The sequence below is a fragment of the Catharus ustulatus genome, chromosome 3 (assembly GCF_009819885.2).
Source record: "Catharus ustulatus isolate bCatUst1 chromosome 3, bCatUst1.pri.v2, whole genome shotgun sequence".
NCBI classification, from domain to species: domain Eukaryota; kingdom Metazoa; phylum Chordata; class Aves; order Passeriformes; family Turdidae; genus Catharus; species Catharus ustulatus.
Window position 1 is genome coordinate 19,407,941 of NC_046223.1, and position 23,264 is coordinate 19,431,204.

Sequence of the window (23,264 nt, forward strand, 5' to 3'; positions counted from 1 at the left end):
CAGGTAGCTGAGACACTTTGAAAAGAACTTCAGCTGAGCCAGTATTTACTATTAACTTTGAAGCATCAGGATGTGCTGTGTCCACATGCTGTTAACATTATCCCATGTACCTTTGGGTCTGTGTTTGTACTGAGCATAGGTATGTTTCATCATAAATGTGTCTTCTCTTGTCCCTGTTTTTGTTCTCCTTTGCCGTGTCCCAGGAGTGTGCCAAACCCCTTAATCTGCTTAGCAGAGTCCTCTTCAGCTAGAGGACACCCTCTGCTGCCTGTGAGCAAGGGAAGAGATGCAATGCCCAGCTGTGGGCAGAGGGGCAATACCCCCAATAGCGCACTGGGAATGGCACCAAGAAACACAGAGCTCCCACAGCTCTGGAAACACGAGTCTGTGTCTTTGATTCGCTGTGAATTTCTCGGATTCACTAAATACAGCTGGATGCTGATTCCTAGCAGCGAATTGCTCCAGCCGGCAGGCCCAGGCGTCCTGCTTTCCCCCAGCGGCAGCTGATGGGTGAGAGCGCTCAGGAATACTCCTTCCCACTCCCCAAAACTGTGAGAGATGCAGCACCGCCGCCAGCGCTGCTAAACCGCGTCTCCTATCCAACGCTCTGCCTACGTGACGGAGCACAGGGCATTCCAAAGATGCTCCGTCAGAGCCGCGCACCGCCAAACCCCGTTTGAGGCGAAGCCGAGCAGAAACTACCGGGAGCGAAGCCCCAACTTGGCCTCCCCCTCCCGCGGCAGCGCTGGGGCGGGGGTGCCCGGGCGGGACAGGCGGAGCGGCGGCGGGGCCGTGCCCGCGGCTGCCATGCGTGCTCGGCGCGCCGGGGCTGCCCGCGCTCCCGCCGCGCTCGGCTCCCCGCGCCTCCCCCGCCCCGCGCCGCTCCGCTCCGGCCGGCCGGGCCGGGCAGGTGCGCGCTGCGGCTGCCGCTGCCCCGCTCGCAGGTAGGGCCGGCCGGCTGCAGGGTGCGCAGGGCCCCCCGTGCGGTGTGCGGCTGTGTGTGTGTGTGCGGCTGTGTGTGTGTGCGTGTGTGTGTGTGTGTGCGTGTGCGCTCCGCCCGGCCCCGGCGGGCTGCCGAGCCGCAGCGGCGGAGGCGGCGGCAGCAGCCGCGGAGGTGCCGCCGGCTGCGGCGGGGGCCCGCAGGTAGCGGCGGCACGGCGGGGAGCGGGGGGCACGGCCGGGGGAGCGGGGGGCGGGCGGGAGCGCGTCCCGGGGCTGGCGGGGGCGGTGCGGGAGCGGGGGCGACCCGCGGAGCCGCGGGCAGCGGCGAGGCGGAGCGGCTCTGTCGTTGCAGGTGGCGGCGAACCGGATGCCTTTGGCGGGCAGAAGATGTGTCATGGGAAGCAGGCGAGCGGCGGCGGTGCCCTCCCGGCGGCGCGGCGGGCGCTGGCCGCGGCGCTGTGGCTGCAGCTGGCGCTGAGCCTCGGCCCGGGGCTGGCGGCGGGCGGTGAGTGAGTGAGGGGCCCCGGCCCCGTCCCCGGTCCCCTCCTCCGCCCGAGCCCGGCCCTCCCCAGCCCCGGCCCGGGGGGAGCGGGGAAAGTTCCCCCCTGCGCCCCCACCCCCTCCCCGCAGCCTTTGCCTGGGGACCCCCGGCAGGAGCGAGCCTCACCCCGGCCCCGGCTAGGGAGCACCGGCTCTCTGTAAGTACAGCTTCGCTGTGAAATCGCGTCATTTTTTGAATTTAAAGGGAAAAAAAAAAAAAAAAAGGCTTGCCCGGCCGCGGTCCGCTCAGACATCTCTTGGATGACTCTTAGTGCAAATCCCCGTGCAGATGGGGAAAGCAGGAATTTGGGGAGGAAGCCGCCGGTTCGGGTTTGCAAAAGCAACGTCCTTCAGCACTCTCCTAGTGGAGGAGCGACCCAGCCTCATTTGGCCTTTTTAATTTTAATTACCTTTTTAACACTATCATTTAAATTATTGAGCCTGTGAGATATTTTCAGCAGGTACTTTTAATTACAAAATTGTTTTAAATTGGTTCCATAATTAGACTTGGATTACTGTAAAAGTCTTAAAGTAAACTGCTTTGCTGTAAAATGAACTTAGCTGTGGTAATGAGAGCAGCTTCACATTCCTGCTCCGGCACGGTATTATATATTTGTGTTGGGGAAATAAGCCATTTTATGATTGAATCACATCACTAATGGCAGACAGAGCCCAATATAAAAATTGCTTGGGCTTCTTCTCATGCCCAAGACTTGTGCCAAAATTTTCTAACTTGAATGCCTAAGCCCCAAGAGCTCCAGTCCAGACGTGTTTTCTGTCACTGAATAGGGACTTACAGGAATACGGCTGAAGAGGACTTCAAAAGGTCATCTTGTCCATCCTCCTCCTGATGTGATTCAGTCCTACTTTTCTCTCTGGAGACGATAATGCCATTTTCCAATAGAAATCCTGTGACTGCAAATGTGATTCCAGCTGAAAAAGCTTTTAAACTGTTGCAGTCACTACATATTCCTCTTTAGAAATCAATGGCTTTTTTAAAAAAATTATTTTGTTGCAACTGTGTAACCCTTGATTTCCTGGGCAGCACTTGTTTCAATGTGTCGGTGCTTTTCAGCCTGTCCTGTGCCTTTCTCGGGATTGGAGCTGTGCGTTCTCCTGTCCTTCTCCAACCTCCTTCTTATGGCTCCATTCATAAAATGAAGCTGTTTCAAGCCGCCTCCTCCCTGAGGCTCTGCATATCCCACGGTTTGATTGCCAGCACTTATTTAGCCGATCAGTGCAAGAGGTTCTTCAAAATATGGTTTATATCTCCCTCAGATGGAATAGTTTTCATCCCAGCCTGCAATAAATTGTTGTGTGATGCTGATCGTTATTAATGCTGCTGCCTTTCACCTCAGTAGTGCAAGTAATTCTGTAACAAATGTCATTTGTAAATAATTTTAGCATCTTTCAATAATTTGAGGGGTTTTTTTTGGTCCAGCATCTAGGAAAAGGCAATGCATTGAGCGATTGGGCATGGGCATAATCACCAGTGAAAAACATTCATTGCTGTTCTGATTATTGCCATTATTTTCCAGAGTGGTTGTGCTCAGAAGGTAGGCACTGTATAATCCCAGCTGCAAATGTACAGTCCTTTCATGTGGTAGAATGTACGGTTGTTGGGTTTCTTTCACCCTGAGTCATTGGAGTGGTAAAAATAATGAGCTTTGTAATTAGAACAGAGGGCTGTGAATTAGCATCCCTCCTATTTTAGGCTCTGTTGTATCTGTGAGCAAGCTCACTGTGCTTACGTAGCTTGCTGTGTTTGCTGAGAGGGCTCAGCTTTTGGCTCCCCAGCTTGTGATCCAGAGTTTGGGAACTTGTAAGCTGCTGTTGACCAAAGTTGGGATTTCCTGGCACCTTTGAAAATTTTGTTTCTGTAGGACTGTCATTTTATGGATTTGTATATTTAGACACAAGGCACGCGGCATTACTGACTGGTTTGGAAAATGTAGCTCCAGTCTCTTTCTATCTCCTCATTATCTGTTAAATAAGGATAATCATACTTCTCTCAGAGATTTGAAAAGAGCTTTGATGACATTTAATGAAAATACTATGGAGGTGGAAAGAATTTGTTTCAAAAGCTTTAGAAAAACAGCACTGACAATATGCTGAAATAAAAACTACCTCACATATTAAAACATTAAACTGAATAATTCAGGGTTGTTTTTTTCTAGAAAGCAATCCACAGCTTATATTTTGGATCCCATTTACAGCTTCTTCCCTTCCTTGGCTGATACCAGGATTTGTCTCCTGTAATAATCCTGTCATGACTTGTGTGACTCCTTCTATTTTATATCTGACTAAGCTCTATTGATTGTCACGTTCTACCATTTCACCCCAAATCAATACTACTTATAACTCTTTTTTTCTTGTCAATAACCCTACAGAGAATAACTTTGTTTATTACACTTTGACTTTTGCAAAAGTGAATCTAGCGAAAAAATTTGCTGTAGAAGTGAACTCAAATGAGCAAACCTTTCAGCTATCAATATCCCTCATTCGTCCCTGATGTATTTAAAACTCTGCTGATACTGAGGATAAAGTTTATATCTCGTACTTCAGCCTGTGGCTTTCATCTAATCATTTTTGTTTACAGAATCGCAGAATCGTTCAGGTTGGAAAAGACCTTTAAGAATATTGAGCCAGAGTGTTCACCCGGCACTAACCCATCACTAAACCATGACACCAAGTGCCACATCTACACATCTATTAAATACCCCAGGGGTGCCTAACTCAGCCACACCCCTGGGTAGCCTATTCCAATGCTTGACCACTCTTTGGGTGGTGAATTTTTTTCTGATATCCAATCTAAACCTCCTCTGGTGCAACTTGAGGCCATTTCCTCCTGTCCTGTTGCTCCTCACTTGAGAGAGGAGGCTTTCTCCCACCTGATTTACACCCTCCTTTCAGGTGGATGTAGAGTGACAAGGTTCCCCCTCAACCTCCTTTTCCCCAGGCTGAGGTTCCTCAGCTCCCTCAACTGCTCCTCATCAGGAGGGACAAAAAAAGGGACAAAGCAGGAGCAGGCTGGCAAGGCTGGTATGAGGAAAAATGAAATGTGTAGTGGATGGAGCTGATGACAACTTACTCTGGAGTTTTAAGGTATTATACAGAGCTCATTGTGAAAACTGTAGTATGGAGATAATAGCTGTAACAACAAATTTTAAAATATATTTCAAATTCCTGCAACTATATTAAAGTAGTGGAGGATGGCAAAATCTAAAAGGAGAGGGAGGAAAAAAGTACAATAAGCTTCTATTTTTGAGGTGTGTTATGTGGTTTGTTATGTACCCAGATGTGACTTGGGCATGTGTCTGCTCTGTTGTCACGGGTCATTTGGGTGAACTCTGTTCTTCTGCAGGGCCCAGTGGGGAGCCCCAGGGCTCCAGCACACATCTCCATGGGCTTGGAGAGGGCCATGAGCTTGTCTTGCCTCCTGGCCTCGAGCAGGGTCAGCATTCTGGCTGCCTTTCATGGCCTGTTTCATCTCTCTGAGGTTCTGCTGCAGAAATGCACGCTCCAGTTCCTCCAAAGCCTGGATGGCTCCAGTTTCTCTGAACTTTTCCTAAGTTTCTGTCGTTCTTTCTGGATTGCTGGTTGTGGAACCGTTTCCCTGTGGAATGTGCCTCACTGACATTGAAGGGAGCTGAGGAATATCCTGTGCCTTGGAGCTCTGCTCCTGCTCAAACATCCCGGGTTCCTTTGTTGTCATTATAGGATGCTGCTAGGTTATATTCAGCTTCTGGTTCCCTGTAGTTCCCAGGGAATATAAAAAAAGCCTTTTTTTGGCATTATAATCAATTTGTGGGGTTTCCCTGGTTCATGTTCTGCAGGCAACATCCCTGCACATCAGTAGTGCTTTTAAGCTGGGAAGTACATCCTGCATGAATGGCAAAGAAATCTGGCATGTTGTGAAACCTTCAAATATTCTGAATTTTAGTGATTCCATGAAGAATAGAGGTGAGATTCTTTCTCTAGACCACGGCTGAACTGTTAGTGCTCTGTGACTGTATTGCATATGATTGAAATTTTGGTTATGCCATGGTTATGGTAACTAACCACTGACTTTGGATGTAGTGGCCATCAAAAACAGTTCCCTGAGGTTTCTGAGGATGGTGGACTTGTTTCCATGGGATAATACAAGTTTTTGATGTGTGCTAATGATGTGATAGGGCTGACTTTTGGTAATCTGCAGTTGTTCCTGGCAAGAAAAGCCAGCTAGAGATTTGCCACAACTGCCTTACATGTGATTTGGAGATCATAAAGAAGGTTTTCTGAAAACTCCAAATGTTTTCTGATACCCTCTCACTAAGTCTGTAGTTAATGTATTTTACTGTCTCCCTCTCAGTGTGCCTGCTTTGCTTGGCTTGTCAATCAAAATAGACATTTTGGCCTCGAGTTCCCTGTACATTTGATGAAATCATCAGTTATTTTGCAGGATTGTTTTGAACCTCCAGCTTACTGGGGAAGCTCAGTGTTTTGGAAGGAAAAGATTTTTCCCGCCAAGGCAGGATCTCAGCCTCTGTTCTCAGCACCATTCCAGTGCTGCTCTGATTGCAGCTGGCAAGGCCAGTGACATCAGAGGGTGGCAGTTCATCATTTGTCTTGGTGGCACATCCATCTGCCTCCAGCCTTGAGAGAGGTGGGCATATTTGATAGATTAATCTTAAATCAGTTTCCTAGCACACTGCAAGAAGGAGCTTTATCACTGATGTGCTGTGCCTTTTGGAGACTGAGGGTAACTTTTGCTTCTCTGCTTTGCTCTCCTACTCCCAGGATTGCAGTAGAGTATCTTTGATCTTTATATTAGGGATGATTACAACTTTAGGAGAATTAATTAATTATGCTTTGCTTGATTTTCTCATCTGTAAAGTAGATAAGCGATGTATTTTGTGGGCGTGTTATGAGGGAGTTTGAGAACCTCCCAAAGAAAATGTTACCGGAATGAGAAATAGGAATTTTAGCAAAGTATAAAATGAGCTTTATCAAAGTAGAAGGTTCTTTACTATTCATGATTTTTGTTGTTGGTATTTGTGGGGTTTAATAATTAAATATTCTTACCAGAACTAGAAAAATGCTGTTTTTAAACTTCTAGAGATTCTTAGAGATTTTCTCTACGGCATTGATCATGTGCTCAACTGTTTTTTTCAAATATTGTCTAACTCTGATTGCAATTAATTTATTTTTATAACAAAATACACATTATTGGAAGCAGGGAATCTTGCACTTGTGCTGTGCATTTTCATGAGGTTTTAGGCAGGAGAAGGACAACAAAGTGTGGCCTGAATTCATATTTGCTCTGTGCTGGTGCAAATGTGATTGAAGGCTGGGCTACTCATACTGGTGAGCATTTCTTAGTCAGAAAATGAGCTCGAGGGATAAAGTGGTGTAGTGTGTACAATTTGATTCACTAAGTGGAAAAATTTGCTTTGCTAACATATTAAGGGACTGTAGGCACAAGGATCCTACCAAATTCAACAATTTAACTGTGAAACTGGCATCTCCTCACTTGGTTTGACGTCTCCTCAGTTACATCCTTTGAGGTGGCACAAGCAGAGCATTATAAAACCAACTATGGGCTGTACATCTATTAATTCTCCCAGTGCCATGGTTTATCACAGCACTGTTTGGTGCCCAGACACCCTTTCTGTCTGTCTGTGTTACCCCATTGCTTCTGTTGGCACCAGGTTTGGCCTCCTGCTCTCCAGAGGGCTCCTGATGGCTCTTCCTGAGCAGCTGGGCTGCTGATGAGATTTATCCAAGTCAGGATGTTTCTTCTCGTACTGCAAACAGTGGAAGTGTTTGGTGGTGCCATCTGTGCTCACTGAGATCCTGTGGGCAAATGTGTTTCCACAGTTGTGACCTTCGAGTCTTTTAAATCCAGTAGTGTCCCTCCTGGATTGCTCTTCTACTTGTTGTTAAGGGATTGTACCTTTTAGATTTTTTTTAGCTAGGGAAGTTCCAGAATTTATCAGGAACATTTCTGTGTAAATTGATTTTATCAGTATGATCAACTCCAGAAAGGAGTATAGGGGATTTCTGCCAGCACCCCTACTTACTTTTGATGAACATATCTCATTAAACCCATAATTTGACAAATATTCTTGCTTGTGGTAGCTTAATAGTAACAACAGTAATAAAAATGTGACTTTTTTTCATGTAGCTCTTCTCATCCATGGAGTTTAAAGCATTTTATAAAGGAACATAGGTTTTATTATGCTCCTTTGTAGATGGAGAAATGACTGTAGAAAGATTAAATGTTTTGGAGACATATTTCACGTAAGAAACAGATGTTGCCATATACAAGGAAGAGATCCTTTGGATCTTCATCCGGCACTTTCTTCTGTAAATAGAATTTAGGGAAATTCCTAATCCACATTTTTATGATATGGTCTCTATAATAGGATTTTTTAGCTGTAACTATCTTCTAATTGAGATGAGTAGCTGATTTCCTATTCACTTAAATTGCTACTTAAGCAAATCACAGAGAGTTTTTCCAGTGTAGTTTATTTGCCTGACTCCTTCATGTCTGAGATAGCACATGGCACTTTTCCAGACATCAAAAACGTCTTCAGAATAACAACAAAAAAAAAAGTGTTATGAGTTAGGGTAGAGCCCTGAAAAATGGTATCATGCAGGTTTCTCATGGTGTAAAAGCCCATATTAACAGGAAGGGTATTTCTGCCTTGCTCAGTCATGTGGTTTATGATCACAGTTTGCATGAAACGGCAGCATTAGAGAAGTGCTGCATGTGTTTTAAATTAATTCTAACATACTTGAGCAGTTAGAGAGGAGATCATTGCAGCTCCATGTGGGCTGTGGCATGAGTGCCATTGCCTTATACTGCCCATCCCACTTCAGAAATCAGTGGATGTGTAATGTGCTCCCACAAAAATATGGGTTCAGCTTACAGATGTTTGCTTATGAAAACACAAGGTGTAATGCAGAGGACACAGAAGGATGAAAGTCAGGTCTCTTGATCCTTTCTGCACATGGTGCAGCGTGGCTAAGGGTGTAGCAGAGTTTCTGTGTAAAGCCAAATTCTGCAACTAGAAAAATTTACAAAATCTGGGAAAAAAAATCTGGAAACTGAAAAGAGGAAACAGCTTACAATAGCCTGAGGAAGAAAATAGATTGTGTTACTAAGGGTTAGATTATGTAGAAGTTGGGTTATCAAGGCTATCATGAGACAATATCCTAAAAATACCCTCTCCCTTACACTGCTAAAGAAAAAAACGGGATATGGCATGCACATGAATCACAGGAATCATTATATCACTGGACTCCCATTCCAGAGACCGAGAGAACACGCTAAAAAGAAGAGGTTGTCTTTGAAAATGCAAAGCCTTCAGATCTTTTTTGGTACTGCAGAAAGGCAGCAGAACTCCTAGCTGTTTATCTGTCAGGAGGCTGGAGAAGCACCATGCAGATTCAAGAGAAAAGGTGCCATACATGCTGGGAGGGAGGAGAAGATGCTGAGGAAAAGCAGCCTGTAAACACGGGGTCCTGTTCTCGCTTCTGTCATTAGCACCAGTGAGTGTGTACAATAAAAAACTATGGAGCAGAAATTTCATTTCCATCTTTCAAGGCATGAGACAAAAACTTGAGAGCAGAGTCACAGAAACAGGACTGGAAAAGAGCTCAGAAGTGCCTGTAATTTCTCCTCCTGCCCAGAACACGGGAATCACACATTTACCTCTGGCTTGTTACCATTTAAGACTTTAGGTTTGAAAACTCTACTGTCCATCCAAATGCTTCATTGTCTAACCTTTATAAATGTTTTTTGTCTAGTCTAACTCAAATTGTCATTGCTGTAACATAGCACTCAGAGGATTTCCATCTCTAGTGTGGGATTCCCAAGTGTTACTTCCTCCACTGTGCTGCTTGTCAGTGCAAATCCATCAGTGCTGTGTCCTGGGCCATCCTGACTGCTGCTGTCACTTTCCTGGGTCAGGCTGGAAGAATGCAGACTGCCCCAGCAAAGAGTTTTCCAAAAGTTGTGGGTTAATTAACAGCCTGGGAACTGAAGTTTAGCTGTAGCTGCCAGCACAGAGGGAGCTGTTGCGATCCTCAGTGGTGGAACTTCCATTTTTCTGGTTTAGCGAAGGTCACAGCTAAGTTTGTGCTTAACACAAGATCAGCTATTTTACCTGCAGCCATCAAAAAGGGCAGCTTTACCTTGCTCTTTCTGAAGGGCTCGCAAGGATTTTCCAAAGTCACAATTGGAAAGCATCAGGAATAAATCTCAGAGCCCTCCCATAAAAGATGCTTATTTACACAGTCTGTTCTCCTTGGGGATATTAGACCAACTCTTTGTACTTGATCATGATGTAAACAGTGTGGTTATTGCCACAGTAAATTGCACCCAAGTGAATTTATATTTTACTTCTGCAGACTGAGTGAAGTTGTATATACTGAACAGCCCTGTGGTAATAGATTAGATCCACACAAAAGCCAGTCAATAGCTTAAGACTTCCGTGTGTGTTTGCAAATAAACAATTTTAACTGGAATTTTGATAAGCAGCTGCTTAACAGCTGTCACCCCCAGCGCCTGAGTTCCCGTTTTCAGTGAAAAGGGTTGCTAATTGTGGGTATCCAGAAAGGTTGTGTCATTCAGGAATAGCAGGAGGAGAGGTGGGGGATGTTGGAGAGTGCCTGGGGAGGAGCTGCTTGGCTAAAATGGAAGTTAGATTTAGAGCAGCACTAAAAGCTGAATTAGCAAGAGGAGATCTGTGGTGGTGTGGGGACTGAAGTCAACAGCACTACTTGGTTGGGTAAATCTTTCAGCTGTAAGAACTTCATGGCATGTAGTGGGTTTTAAAATGTGTTTCTAATACTCTGTGGAAGCCTACCATGCTATTGCTGTGTTTGTGTAAGAATGATTTGTATTCTGAAAGCAATGGGTACTTATGAAACAGACAGGCATTTTTCTGTATCTCTCCACTTAGTTGACATTTTTAGAGATATTTTGTACACATCATCTTACTCAGAGAAAACACAAATGATCCACTTAGAATTGAAAATAAATAATAAATAATTTGGTCTCCTGTAAATTGGACTTCTAAAATAGCTTGATTGCAATTACTAGCTTTGCAGTAATCTTGAAGGAATTAAGACAAAATGGTGTTATCATGAGCAATAGTAAAAAGGAAAATACACAGACATTTGTCTTGATCTTGTATAAATGCAGAACATTCTTCTCTCCTCTGAAGGGGGACCATGACCCCCCAAAAGTACAGTCACAACCATTCTGGGGAAGCACCAAGCTGCTGCAGCCACAATCCTGGGTCCTGCTCAATCCCTCCCTGGGGTCAGAGATAATCATCCTGGGCAGCTCTTTCCATTGCTGACTCATAACATCATGTGCTCTTTTCTCTGCACTCCTTGCTCTCTTCTCCAAGGCCTGAGGTTCTTCTGCAAGGCCAGGGAAGAAAGTATGGAGGATACAGTCTCTTTTCTTTAGACATCACTCCAGGTTAATGCCATCTGGAGTTACACGGTGGCATGGCACATTTGAAAGCTCCCCCTCGCTCTGCACAGTGGGATTCAGGTCCCAACAAGCAAGGCTGTTGTTTCAGGCCTTGCCCCCTTCTCTTCTGACCCTCAGAAATGTTTGCCCAGATGGAAGAATCCACCTTTGTAGCAGTCCTTCTCTGCTGGCAGCCTGTGCATGTGTCACTGCTGCCCTTATCCAGTGTGTGTATCTCAGAGACCAGCACAAGACAGGTACAGCCCAGGACTGATTTGGTCAAGGCTGGGCTGGGCTGTGTGGGCTAGGATACTTTAGTTCAAAGGGAAAATCCCAGTGAAAATATTCACCAGATAATATTCACCAGATAAAATACATGAATGACTGCACAATGTGTGTAGGTGAAACCCAGCTCCATTATGCCCATGATCTCCTGGAAGTTAGGTCGTGATGGGACACGCCTCTGCACAGTGGCTGTGAGAGATGCCAGAGGAAGAAATTGCAGGAAGAGGAATCTGGTTATAAAGGAGGAGTACCTATCTGTCTGTGCATGCAGCCATTCTCTAATGCACTTAACATGCCCCTTATTAATCTTATGGATAGGAGGACGGGTAGGAAGGAAGATAAATAGAGAGACATATGCATATATGCTGAATAAGAGTAAGAAACCGAAAAAAAAAAAAAAAACCACAACCAAAAAACTGCACAATGCAGGAATGAAATGGCAAAATATATATTCTCATTGACAGTCTCTCCAAGGTTCTTATACTGGTTCTTAGCATTTACAAGGTTGCTTTTTACACTGAAAAATGGATGAGCACTGCCTCTAATGCTTCTGTTTAGGCATGAGAGTGATGCTGGATTCATGTGAGGGATGGAGAGCGGGACAACGCTGGGTATATTTAGATTCTATTTCATTTTTATTTCATATTCAGTAGCGTTACAGAGACGGACTTCATTCCTCATTTCAAAGAGAAATCCATCAGATAAATTGCATGCGCTGCGGGGAGAGGAATTTTGTCAAAACCAAGATGAGACATCCCTTTCTGCAGTAGCCTTGGTGCACTAGGAGGTGTGTTTCCTGGATGCTACTAATAAGTGTATTTTTTAACCTTGGGTTCTGCATGTAGAAGAGTTTTCTTGGTTCTTCCTAAAGGCTTGGAAAACCTTGTACTTAGAGCAGGTAGATCTATGCTGCTCAGGAAGTCAGCATGGCAGCCAGGCTAAGGTTCCAGGACTGAAAAAAAGAGTATTTTGAACTTTTTTTAGAATGCCAATGTTATTAGAATATTAATAAATGTAAAGGGGCACTCATTTAAAGTAGCTCAGAATTATGTTAACTAGAGGTTTTGCTGCAGTGCATTAGTATCACAGGTAAATGATTCATGACATTTGCCATCGTGGCCTGTAAAGCTGTGATTTCAAAATGCAGACTTTCGGGGAAAACAGTTATAAATATGATCTGATTTTTATATATTTTATAAATCTTATCTGGTAATTATTTTTTTTCCAAAGGAACAATGTAGCAGCTCCCAACTACAACTCTGTAGTCAGCATTTGCTGTTTGTGATCCCTTTTTGCCGTACTTAATCTCAGTTTAATTCTTTGGTTGTTTTATTGGAGAGGGAAAAATCCTTTGGTAGTGCATATATACCTATAGTGTCCAAAAAAATATTTTCCATATGCTGATATTTTCTGTCCTTGCAGTCAAGTGATTCTGTTATCATAAAATCTCCTCTGAAGTACAAACCCAAGGCAGTGCAGGGAGCTGCAGGAGGGTTCCAGGAGCCAATGGAACTGGCAGCTTACTGTGAATGTTAACACCAGGCTGCTGTTTGCTAGCTTGGAAATCCATTTGCCAGTTTTTCCCTGATCTGGACGTGTTTGGAAATAGGATGATGTAGGGATTTTCCTATTCATCAGCTTTCCATTTCTCCTGTGAATTTCCTGTCTTGCTCCCAGGCAGTCATTTAGGTCATGGGGACTCTGTTCACCAGCAACACAACCAAATTTCCTACAAGAGCAAATCTGGATCCTCTGTATGGCCTCCTACACTTGGAATGAAGGACATAGGGGTGAGAGGACTTTGCATGAGATGAAGAGATTTGACCTCATGAAACAGTCCTAAAATGATGCCCCTCTCAATTTACATGCAGGGATGAGGAAAATCTGCTTTTTCTGCAACACAAGACGATGCTGGTCCTTCTTGTTGGAAGTACAGCCTCTCAGTGTCTGGACACCACTCATTCTTTCTGCTTTACATCCTTGTCAGTTCATACTTATCTCTTTCTCTGACTTATTTTTAAAAATACTTACCTGAAAATAAAATGAGCAGGTGGACTAGTGCCTTTTCTGGGAGATTCTCTGGGAAGCTACAAGGCAATTAAGAAAATGTTTTTTGTCGTTTGGCTCCCATTCAGCCTTCTCCAGATCATCTGGTCTCTCTGCTGTCTAGATCAACTAGCTTTTAAAAAATGTCTTCAGGCACACTTTTTAACCATTTGCCTTGATCAGAAATACAGAGAAAAAGTCAGAAAAAACAGACAGGGATGTGCTAGATGGGGGAAAAAAGGCAGTCAAGGCATTTATTATTCAGAGCTTTATGTAAAGGTTCCTTTTTCTTCCTAGTTGTGATGGTAGTTTCATTCTTGACTCTCTTATTGAACTTGACTGGTTTCATTTGGTTTGTTCTGGGCTATCTTAGTTTTGAAAGCAGGGGCTGGTCAGTGTCCAGTCCTGAGTGTTCCTCACTATCAGTTCGTATGATCTGTGGTAGGAAGAGAATGATTCTGTACATCCAAGCCTAATGGCCTGAATTTGTAAAGCTAAATAGTAAAACTGCTACTGGCAGATATTATTTTTAGCTCTGAAGAGGAGACAGTGGAGCAAAGGTTCATCTTTCCATACCAGCAGTGCCTTTTGTTGAACAATCTGGTATTGCTGAGAGGTTTAATGTTCATCTTTCTGTTTTTAACCAGGTTTCTGCAAGATGCCATGCATCTGTTTGGCTTCTATTCATAACAGGCTCATTCCTTGAGAGAATGGCTCTGCTGTACAGGCCCTTGCACAGGACAGAGATTTTGCAACTTGAATTGTTGCTGGAAACAACCAAAGTAGAAAATGGGACTGATTTAAAAGAAACAGCAACACAAAAGTCTGTGGATTTGGTTTGTGCTATTTAAAGTACCAATATTTTCTCCATTTTCCTTCAGAGTGCTAATTATTTATGTTTAAAGAATGATTTTCTTTGGTGAGACATTTGGTATAATAAAGGAAAAATCCCATTTTCCCGTGGAATAACTGATCCAGATTAATTTTGGAAAAGTGTACTGATTTCTGAAAGGTTTTGCTCCTAATCTCATGGAGTGCTGCAAAGCCTGCCAGGCTGCCTGGCCTCTGCTCCTGCCAGGGTCACCTGGGGAATACCTGGTCATTGAAATCCTCTGTTGCACCCAAGCAGTTCCAGTTTCTAACACTGAATTTCTACATCAAAGTGAGTGGTGATACTGTCAGATTTGAAGGAAAAAAACATGTTTACACCTTAAAAAGCAGTGACATGACTTTGGGGTTTAAGAACTGCTTTAGAATTACCTTAAGCACTGAAATAAACTTGAAGTCCCTAAACTTTCAGTGAAACAAAGGTCCTGAGCTACTGTGAAGGTACAGGGCAGACCAGAGAGGTGTTATTTCCTTTGGGACACTTGCTAAGACTGTGATCAAAGCAAAAACCTGCATTCAGATTACTGAATAGTGGTGTTTAGGTCCTAGTTTGTGGCTCATAATGGTGATGCAGCATGCTTGGTAAGTAGATTACTGGTTTTATGCTGAGTTAAAGAAGAAAATATATTTTTAAAATCACTTTAAGAAACTGCACATACAGCAACCTTTTAGTGGAAAAAACCCACCTTACCAGGATATAAATCTGATTTGAATTACCTCTTTAGAGGGACATATGATGGTGAATGTCAACTGAGTGATGCTTGTATGTTCTCTATAGTGAAGTCTTGGTCTGCTCCATACAGAAGACTTATCTGAGCCAGAAAGGGAAATAAGGGCAGAGAATAAGGAGCACAGGGGGAAGAATGTGCCTTGCATTATCAGTGGATTGCAAATTCAGAGAGAGCAAGACACAGACATTTTGTCAAAGAAGTTGGGTATGTGAGTTTAAAGCTTGCTCTAGGCAGTTTAACTTAGCCAGCACATCCAGCAACTGATAACCTAAAGTGACACTGACCTTGGCTGACTTACAGGGCAAGCCTTGCACAGGGATAAACAATTTCTTGATCAGTTGCTTAAGTATATGAGACCCAGCCCAGCATTCCTTCAGTATTGATTATGGATGTTTGTTTTATCCCAGAACAAACATACTGATTGGAGTTAGTGGAAGTAGAAGAGTTTCTCTGTATATTTGAGCTCTGTTCTATCCATTTTATTATACCCTGCAGCACAGTGATGCTACTGAGTTTGTGCTGTGCTGCTCTCTCCTCTTGCCTTCTTGACTCATCCATTTTCAAAGCAGAGTAGGAAGTAGAGGTTTTTTTCAGCAGCTATCTGTACAATCAGGATTTTGGGCCAGACTGTCTTTTATCTGGCCTCATTGCCTTCATGTCCAGGAGACTTTCATGACCGTGGTGTGTGAGCACAGGTAGTTTTCAAGTGTCCTAAGTGGCTGCTTGGAGGCTGTCAGTGGTTAGAGACACAGTGGAGGCAACTTAGCCACAACGTCACTATTTTTAATCCACCCTCTGTGTACTGAATCACCGTACCTCTTGCTAAATCTGTCAGGCTCTGTGGGTGGTAAATGCTGCTAGGATGTAATTCCTTTTTCTTGTGAGAAGCTACCCAGACTCAGGAAATAAAATGCCATGGTGGGAGCAGAGCTCAGCTGTGCCCTCCCCATGCTCATTGTAGTGATTTCTGTACAGCAGAATTGGGCAGTTCTGGAGTCACAGCCTTTCCCTGGAAGGTCATGAGCTGTGGCCCAGTCGACAGAGCCTGTTGGTTTCTTGGACTAACTGAATGCTCTCAATGCCAAAAGTCCCACAGATATTTTCATTTTCGGCTTAATATATTAAAATACCTGTGGTAGGAAAAAAACCAACCAATCAACAAACCAAAAACCCAGTCCCAAAAATGTTATGTGCTACCTCTGGGAAAGTGACAGCTGAAGGGTCCCCTCTAGGTCTCTTGCTGAGTGACTTGCTGGGTTCAGAGATGCTTTTGCACCTGCTGCTTTGCCCACCTGTTCTCCCTGCTTCCCCAGCTCCCCTGAGCAGACAGAGAAGCACAACTCAGAAGCCTTCTTTTCTCTCTGCTCTTCAGAGAGAAGAAATTGTGTCAACTGCAGTACACATTTGGATGCAAAAAACCCTGAGCTGGCAGGTAAAAATAAAACCCCAGACAGTATCCCTGAGGTGTGTAAGGTGAGCTGCCCAAAGAAGGCCAGTCCCCTTGGTTTAGCTGTGGTCACTGAATCACAGACCTGGCATTTTTGGACAGCCATGTTTTTTGTTTGCTTGCCTCTCTGTTAGGGGCATTTAAATGAAGGATATAATACTGAGGTGAGAAATGGCTTAATTTGTACAATTTTCATTACCAGCATGGCCTTTAAGTCAGTAACATGTTGTGAGGCTCTTTGTGAGCTAAATCTCTGCTGACAGCACATGATTGATTCAGTTTTGCAGATGGGACAGATTTCTGTGTTGTGTCTCAACCTGTCTTATGATTACTTGCACGCAGACCTAGCCACTGACAACCCAAAAACGTTAATGTGGGTGAATGCTCACACATATGCTTTACACATATGTGAACACCCACGCCTTTATGCGTTGCTGGAGGAAAAAAATATACTTGTACACAAGAATCTGTTCTTTATACATGGGGAATACAGGATGCAAAGTTATGCAGCCAGAAATAGGAGCAGGGGGTTGAAATGTCAGCTTGTAAAAAAATGGAGAATTAATACTGAATGGTTGTATATTCAAGAGGGCTGAGCACGACAGGGATTTGTATTTGATCATCAATCCTTCTTCCTTCAATAGGTCAGCACTTGTTAGCTCCAAATCTGAAGCTCCTTTCCCCTGGAGGCCTTCTCTTACCATACTCTTGTGGGATACCTGTCTGTCCCACAGCCCGAGGCCACTTGACACTAATTCCCGGTAATTGCTGCCAGTGTTGAGAAGGAAAAGCTGCAACTGAGTCAGCAAAGAGAGGGAATTGTTCTGCTGGAAGTTTCACATTTAGCACCAGCTGTCACACAAGGCTGCTGTGGCCTCCCCTGTGTGTTTTCTGGGTGTTGCCTGGTTCAGTGAAGACCACAGGAGTTCTGCATCAGAAATAAAATGTCACAATTAAGTAGAGAAATTCAATTTCCAAATTTTCATGGAACGCTTTCTTATCGTAGAATATCTCAAGTTGGAAGGGGCCCACAAAGATCATGGAAGTCCAACTCCTGGACTTCCTGCACAGGACTGTCCCATGCATGATCCATTTAGGACTATACTTCTAGAGATGCATTGAAAGCATTTGCAAATATAAAATTTAGCTCACTTTTCCATTTTCTTTACCTTAGCGCCAATTTAGAAATTGATATTTCTGTTCAAAAGATTTCAGTTGTAGCAGGCTGATGCCTACACAGCAGAACTTTTCTACCATACTTGATCCTGTAACTTAGAAAACTCATCAGGGGAGATCCTGGGTCTCTCTGAAGGCTAAATTATGACTCCAGTTTACTTGCACAACCGATGGCTTGAATTTCTTTTAGGTTCCAGAGTTTGTCCTCTAAGCATTTGTGTTCCCATTTAATGAAAAATCTTTGCCTGGGGCTGAGCCCTGACACATGAGGTGGCATTTCAAGATCAAATGTTATTAATGTAAAAAAAAGACCCACGGGAGACCACTGATTTAATTGAAGGGCTTCATTTTCAGAGGTGATTTATCCCACATTTCTGGTAAGAGTCCATGGAAGTTGTGATTTTTGTATCATTTTTTGAAGCCGGATTCTGACCTAAAACACCTCAGTCATATGGCACCATTAGTGAGGAAGGACTTCTGGCCACTGTACTGAAAATCTCTTCAAAATGTGACCATCTGCCCAGTGTTGTGCAAAGGCAGGAAATGCTAATTACAGAATGTTCTGACATCTCTGGACTTGTAACACAGCTGAATCTGACCCAATATATTCACAGGATGGAAGCTGATGTATATTGAAAACTGCACAGCTCAGTAACGCTGTTTTCTGAACTGCTTTACCTTTGTGTAAGTATACTAGACAAAAGGAGTGTATCTTTAAAAGGCATTCAGTTCAAATTTGCATGAAAACGGTACTGTTGCTACAGCATTCATTATGAACTGTTACATAAATAATCTGCTTTTAAACAGCCTCTAAATACCTATTTATGCAATGTAGCAGTTGAAAAGTTAGTATGTATTTTAAGACTGACAGTAGATTACTGTGTTCAGCATCTTTGGCTTGTACAGCAGAACATTTTTCACTTAACAACATATTTGAAAAACCAAAGCAAATACCAAGAGACATACTGTGCACACACACACTGGATTTAAATATAAAGTTCAAGTCACATAATGAGTCAGCTGCAGGCAGGAAAATATTAAATCTGACGGTTTTTTAGTAGATGTGCTCCTGTACTTAAATGTTATAAAGGTTATTTGTCAATAGATAATGCTGTACGAATGACCTGAGCCGAAAAGGTTTCTAAATGGATAAATGCTAAGAACTGGAACTACACAGTCTGATCCCCTTAGCCAAGCCCAGGAGAGGACTCCTCTTCAGCCAGTTCTGCTTTATTCTGTCTGCAGAACTGCTCCCAGACCTGCTGCCTGCTTAACAAGGCAGCACTCCTTGCCCTTTTCACTGCAGTGGCTCTCAGTGATGTCTCCCTGCTTTTGAATCCAGCTTCTGACTCTGGATTGAGAACCTCTCCCACAGCCTCTGGGTGAGGTCGTGTGTCCCCTGCTACCAAAACCGTGCTCTGTGAGTGGTTTCACCACTGTGTTAGACCATTAATGAATCTTGCTCCAGACATCAAGCTTAACAGCAAAATTGCAGGTTTTTAGTAGGCAGTGAAATAATCTTGACATTGCTCCAGGCTTGTATTTATGGGATTTTTATGCAATGTGCTTCTGGAATGGAGTGAAATATTGTATTCTGCCTACTCATTCTTCTGTTCTTCATGTAAATATATACTCAAGTGTTTGCTGGAGGCAGTGATTTTTTAAATCAAACAGGTTATATTTATTTAAGCATGGATCTTTTATCTGCTTCACCTGAGCAGGTGACAGCTCCTGAGACTGATTATTCGAGATGAACACTTCTCCTTATTCATGAATGTGTCTTCTGCATGTGCAGGAGGGCATTCATCCCATTCTGAAGTGCTCACCACTTCTGCTCACAGATGCTGTCCCTGCTTAGCCCTCACCATGTGAATTCTCCAGGGACTGCTTGTGCCTCCAGGTACCCTTGGAACCTGGATTTGTCTTGTTCTCAGGTTTGTACTGCCACACCAAACAGCTGCTGTGTGAAATGAAGGCAATGCCCATCCTTGGACTGCCCCAAGGTGGCTGATCCACTGTGATTCCACTGCATGAGGGACTTGTGCAGGAGCAGCTGAGATGTCCCTGTGCACCTTGGTTCACTGGGACACAGTGGTGAGAATCCTAATATCCTGTCTGCAGGGTGAGTTTGTTTTGGGGGTGCAAAGCTGTGGCTTTATATTTGAAATCTGGAGGAATAAGTAGCTGAAGTAATTGTTAGTAAATTGTGTTTCTATTCAATTTTTGAATGAATATATGATTTTTTCAGGGATCTGTTAGCAGTGCCAAGTGGAAAGACTCCTTGGGCAAAAGATCTGACTACTTAGAAATTAAAATGGAGCATAATAGACAAAATGTCTAGAAGATGATGGTTTTATTCTTTGGGCATATGTCTGTGTAGTCTGAGGAAATTAGTGGAGCTGGTCTCCTACCTCAGTTTCCTAAATGCCCTGCATGTGTTTTATGCAACATTTTGGTTTTATAAGCAATCATGCACACGTGGTTTCTGATTGCTCTTTTTCAGACTCTGGAAAGTTCTGACTTGTATAACAGGTCTGGAGTTATAAAGATTTAAATTGTGAAATATGTTAAGTAAATCATATATTTCTTTAGAATCATCTTCAAAACTGAAGACTCAAGATTTTCTTTGCTTTGAATGCCTTTTGAAGACTAGCAGTTTCTAAATCACTGTCTTCTCAATCTCTTGGAAGGAGGGTGTGATCACTTGTAGCTTTCGGTCTGTCCTTGCACTAGGTATAGTCCTTTGACATGCAGAGGCCATAGGTAATCAATCCTCCATTCATTTTTCAACAAAAGAATTAATCTGACTGATATTCAGTAGAATTTTGCATTGAGAGAGAATTGCAGAAATATTGTGAACCATGCGCTTATACTTTCACATTTTTAACCCATTTACCCTTGCATCTGTCTAATGTGTGCAGATGTCTAAGGCTAGAGCTTGCTGTGAAAAAAAAAGGTCAGAAAAGGAAATACTGACCATGTATATTCTCCCTTCCCTCTGCAGTGCATTAAGCAAGAGTGCAGCATGGACAAATTTTTATTGATGCTCTTCGCATTTATTCTCATTGGGAAAATTCCTGTGGAATTGTGAGGTATAGTGATGTGAGCCTTTTGTTTCATTCTGGTCATAGTAAGTTTTGAGATCACAATCATATTCCCTAGGTGAGAGCTTAGCAGAAGAGGTGGAATTCTGCCACCCTTTGTCACTGCATCTGTTGTATTGCAGATCTTGTCTTTGGAATCTTGATCCTGAGAACACTGCTGTGGCCTGAAGGGGCAATTTCAGGAGAGGGTGCAACCTTCTTGCCATGTGATTTGGAAGATCACTGAGATTTTGACTCCTGGTATACTGGGTCATTGGGAATGTGCTCTTCCTTCCCTTAGTTATGAACTCTGTAGCTTCCACCTGCTGCCATGTATAGTGGGATAGGGTAGTAGATCCAGAAGATCCAGAGTTGATCCAGGGAAAGATGTAGTGTGCTTTGGCCATGTCTTCAAGTCATGGAGGAAGCCTTTAACCATGGAAGGAGGTTTTATAGTTGCAGAAGCCATGTGGATATTGAGTTAAGAATCCAAAGACACTTGGACTGCAACAGGCTGCTGACCACTTGCTTTTGACTGGAAGCAATCTTCATGATGTAGCAAATTGTGTAGGGTATTTTCCTTTTCAAGGATTTGCTTTTTCCTTGGCCAGACCTGGGTACTGAGATAGCCCAGTGAAAGTTTCATCTCTGTGTTTGAAGTGACGGATGTAGAAGGTTGAAGATGAGTTGTGTTTCACAGGAGGCATAAAACTGGTGTTCACGGGTGTTTATCTTCTTTTGTTGTACACGAGGGAGAGGAATCCTATCAAACTACACCAGGGAGATGTTTTCAAAGCAGAAGAGTATAGCTGTCTGTTCTGGTCCTATGTGAATGTCTGAGAGGAATGTTTTAAGTCAGGGTAGCTGCAAGCTGAGCACTCCACTTTAAGACTCATGTTTGACTCATCAACACTTCACAGTTGGCTGTAACAAATTCCACTGCCTGGTCTAGTCTAAAGGATCTCTTTTTTCTTTCCATTTGTGCATCAACATCCAAGTCTGGTGTTATGCAGAAACACATTTTAAAGGGGAGTTAATTTTCAAATTAATTTTACAAATCTTATTAGTCAGTCTGGGGCTGAGCAGATAGGAAGCAGCTTGGGAGAGAGGGAGCTTGGGGTCCTTGACTATGAGCCAGCAGAGTGCCCTTGCAGCAAAAGCTGGGCTGCACTGGGAAGAGAGGCACTGGAGCTTGTTTCCTGTGAGAAGAGGCCAGGGCAGCTGAGGCTGTTCAGCCTGGAGGAGAGAAAGCTCAGGGAAGCTCTTACTGATGTGTAAAAATAACCTGAATGGGGGGGATGAAGAAGACAGAGCCAGGCTTTCAATATTCAGTTGTGCCCAGTGGCTGCACAGGAGGTACAAGGCACAAACTGAAACACAGGAGGTTTCCTCTGAACATCTGGCAAGTTTTTCATTGTGAGGGTGGCCAAGTACTGGTTTCCCAGACAGATGGTGGAGTCTCCATCTGAGGAGATAGTTAAAGCCTTACAGTCCTGGGCAGCCTGCTCTAGCTGACCCTGGTTGAGCTGGGGCTATGGACCAGATGATCAGAAGGTCCCTTCCAGCCTCAGCAGTTCTGCTGTTCACACATCAGAGGAAGCCTGTCTGTCAGACTTGTCCATCAGTCCTGTCAGGGAAATGGAAGTGTGGAGGACACACTCCATCATAATACATTGTAAAGTCATGGAATGGCTGAATGTGATGTGCAGGTCATGTCCAAAGTACATGGAATTATGGCAAGTTGGGGGTGAGGCTGTGGTACTCAGAACATAAAGAGGCACATGAAGATCTCAGACTTACTATTTGAATTTTTAAGTGTACCCAGCAAGATTTATATACACACATGAGGATATTTTTGCTCATGTTCCAGAACCTGGCTAATTCCAGCCTGGAAATATGGCCTAAGAAATACTTAATTTTGACCACATGTAACTACCCTTTTTCCCCTTTCATATCTTTTCTAGCTTGAGTCCAGATAAATGGAGCACTGGTTCAGGGTGAAGCAATTTAGCAACCCTTTCAATACAGAGTTAAAGATCTGTAATGCAATGTAAGTGAAGGGAATGACAGAAAATTAAAACTATAATGACATTAGGCACGGCAGTGCTATTGTGATTTGCTGTTACTGTCACCACCCTTGCTATTGCTGTTATGACTTGTTTTTAGCATAGCCTGCCTACCATCCTCAGCTGAAATTAAGAAGTTTGTTGGACTGGTGTCTTGATGAACACACAACATGACCGTATGCTGCCTTGGCTCGAGGAGGACCAAACTGCCAAGGCACAGCTCGTTTTCTTCAGTGTCCTTGTGTTGCTGCTTCCATGGTAGGAACAGATGGTGTAGCAGGAGTGTTCCCAGCTTGGTTAAAACAAGATGCAGAAGGTCAAATGAACTGGCTTTTATAGGAATATGCTGGCTGTTACACTAAGGTGCTGTGTAGCAATGAGTCCTAGATGTAATTCTCCATTGCACAGATTATACCAAACATATCTCAAATATGGAAAGCACATACCACACAGAAATTAAGATTTTTGGAAGTTGCAAAGTGACTTATTTCACAGGCATACATGCATTTTGAGACATTTCTTCCCATATCTGATTCTGGATGTGTGGATACGTTTTGGTCATGTAGCAATGAAATTACTGCTCTGTTG

The 23,264-nt window shown here is 43.6% G+C and overlaps 1 protein-coding gene across 2 annotated transcripts in view; it reads left to right on the forward strand.

Annotated features, from left to right (window-relative positions):
* Positions 1 to 895: 895 nt before the first annotated feature.
* Positions 896 to 23,264, forward strand: part of SUSD4 (sushi domain containing 4) — a 71,010-nt gene continuing 48,641 nt past the window's right edge. The window contains exons 1-2 of one of the 2 annotated variants that reach the window (XM_033054053.1): positions 896 to 944; positions 1,295 to 1,447. In XM_033054053.1, coding sequence (XP_032909944.1) covers positions 1,330 to 1,447 — 118 coding nt within the window. In that variant the 5' untranslated portion in view covers positions 896 to 944; positions 1,295 to 1,329. Of the gene's footprint in view, positions 945 to 1,245; positions 1,448 to 23,264 lie in introns of those variants that run through there. The other variant, XM_033054054.1, reaches the window with a different exon arrangement.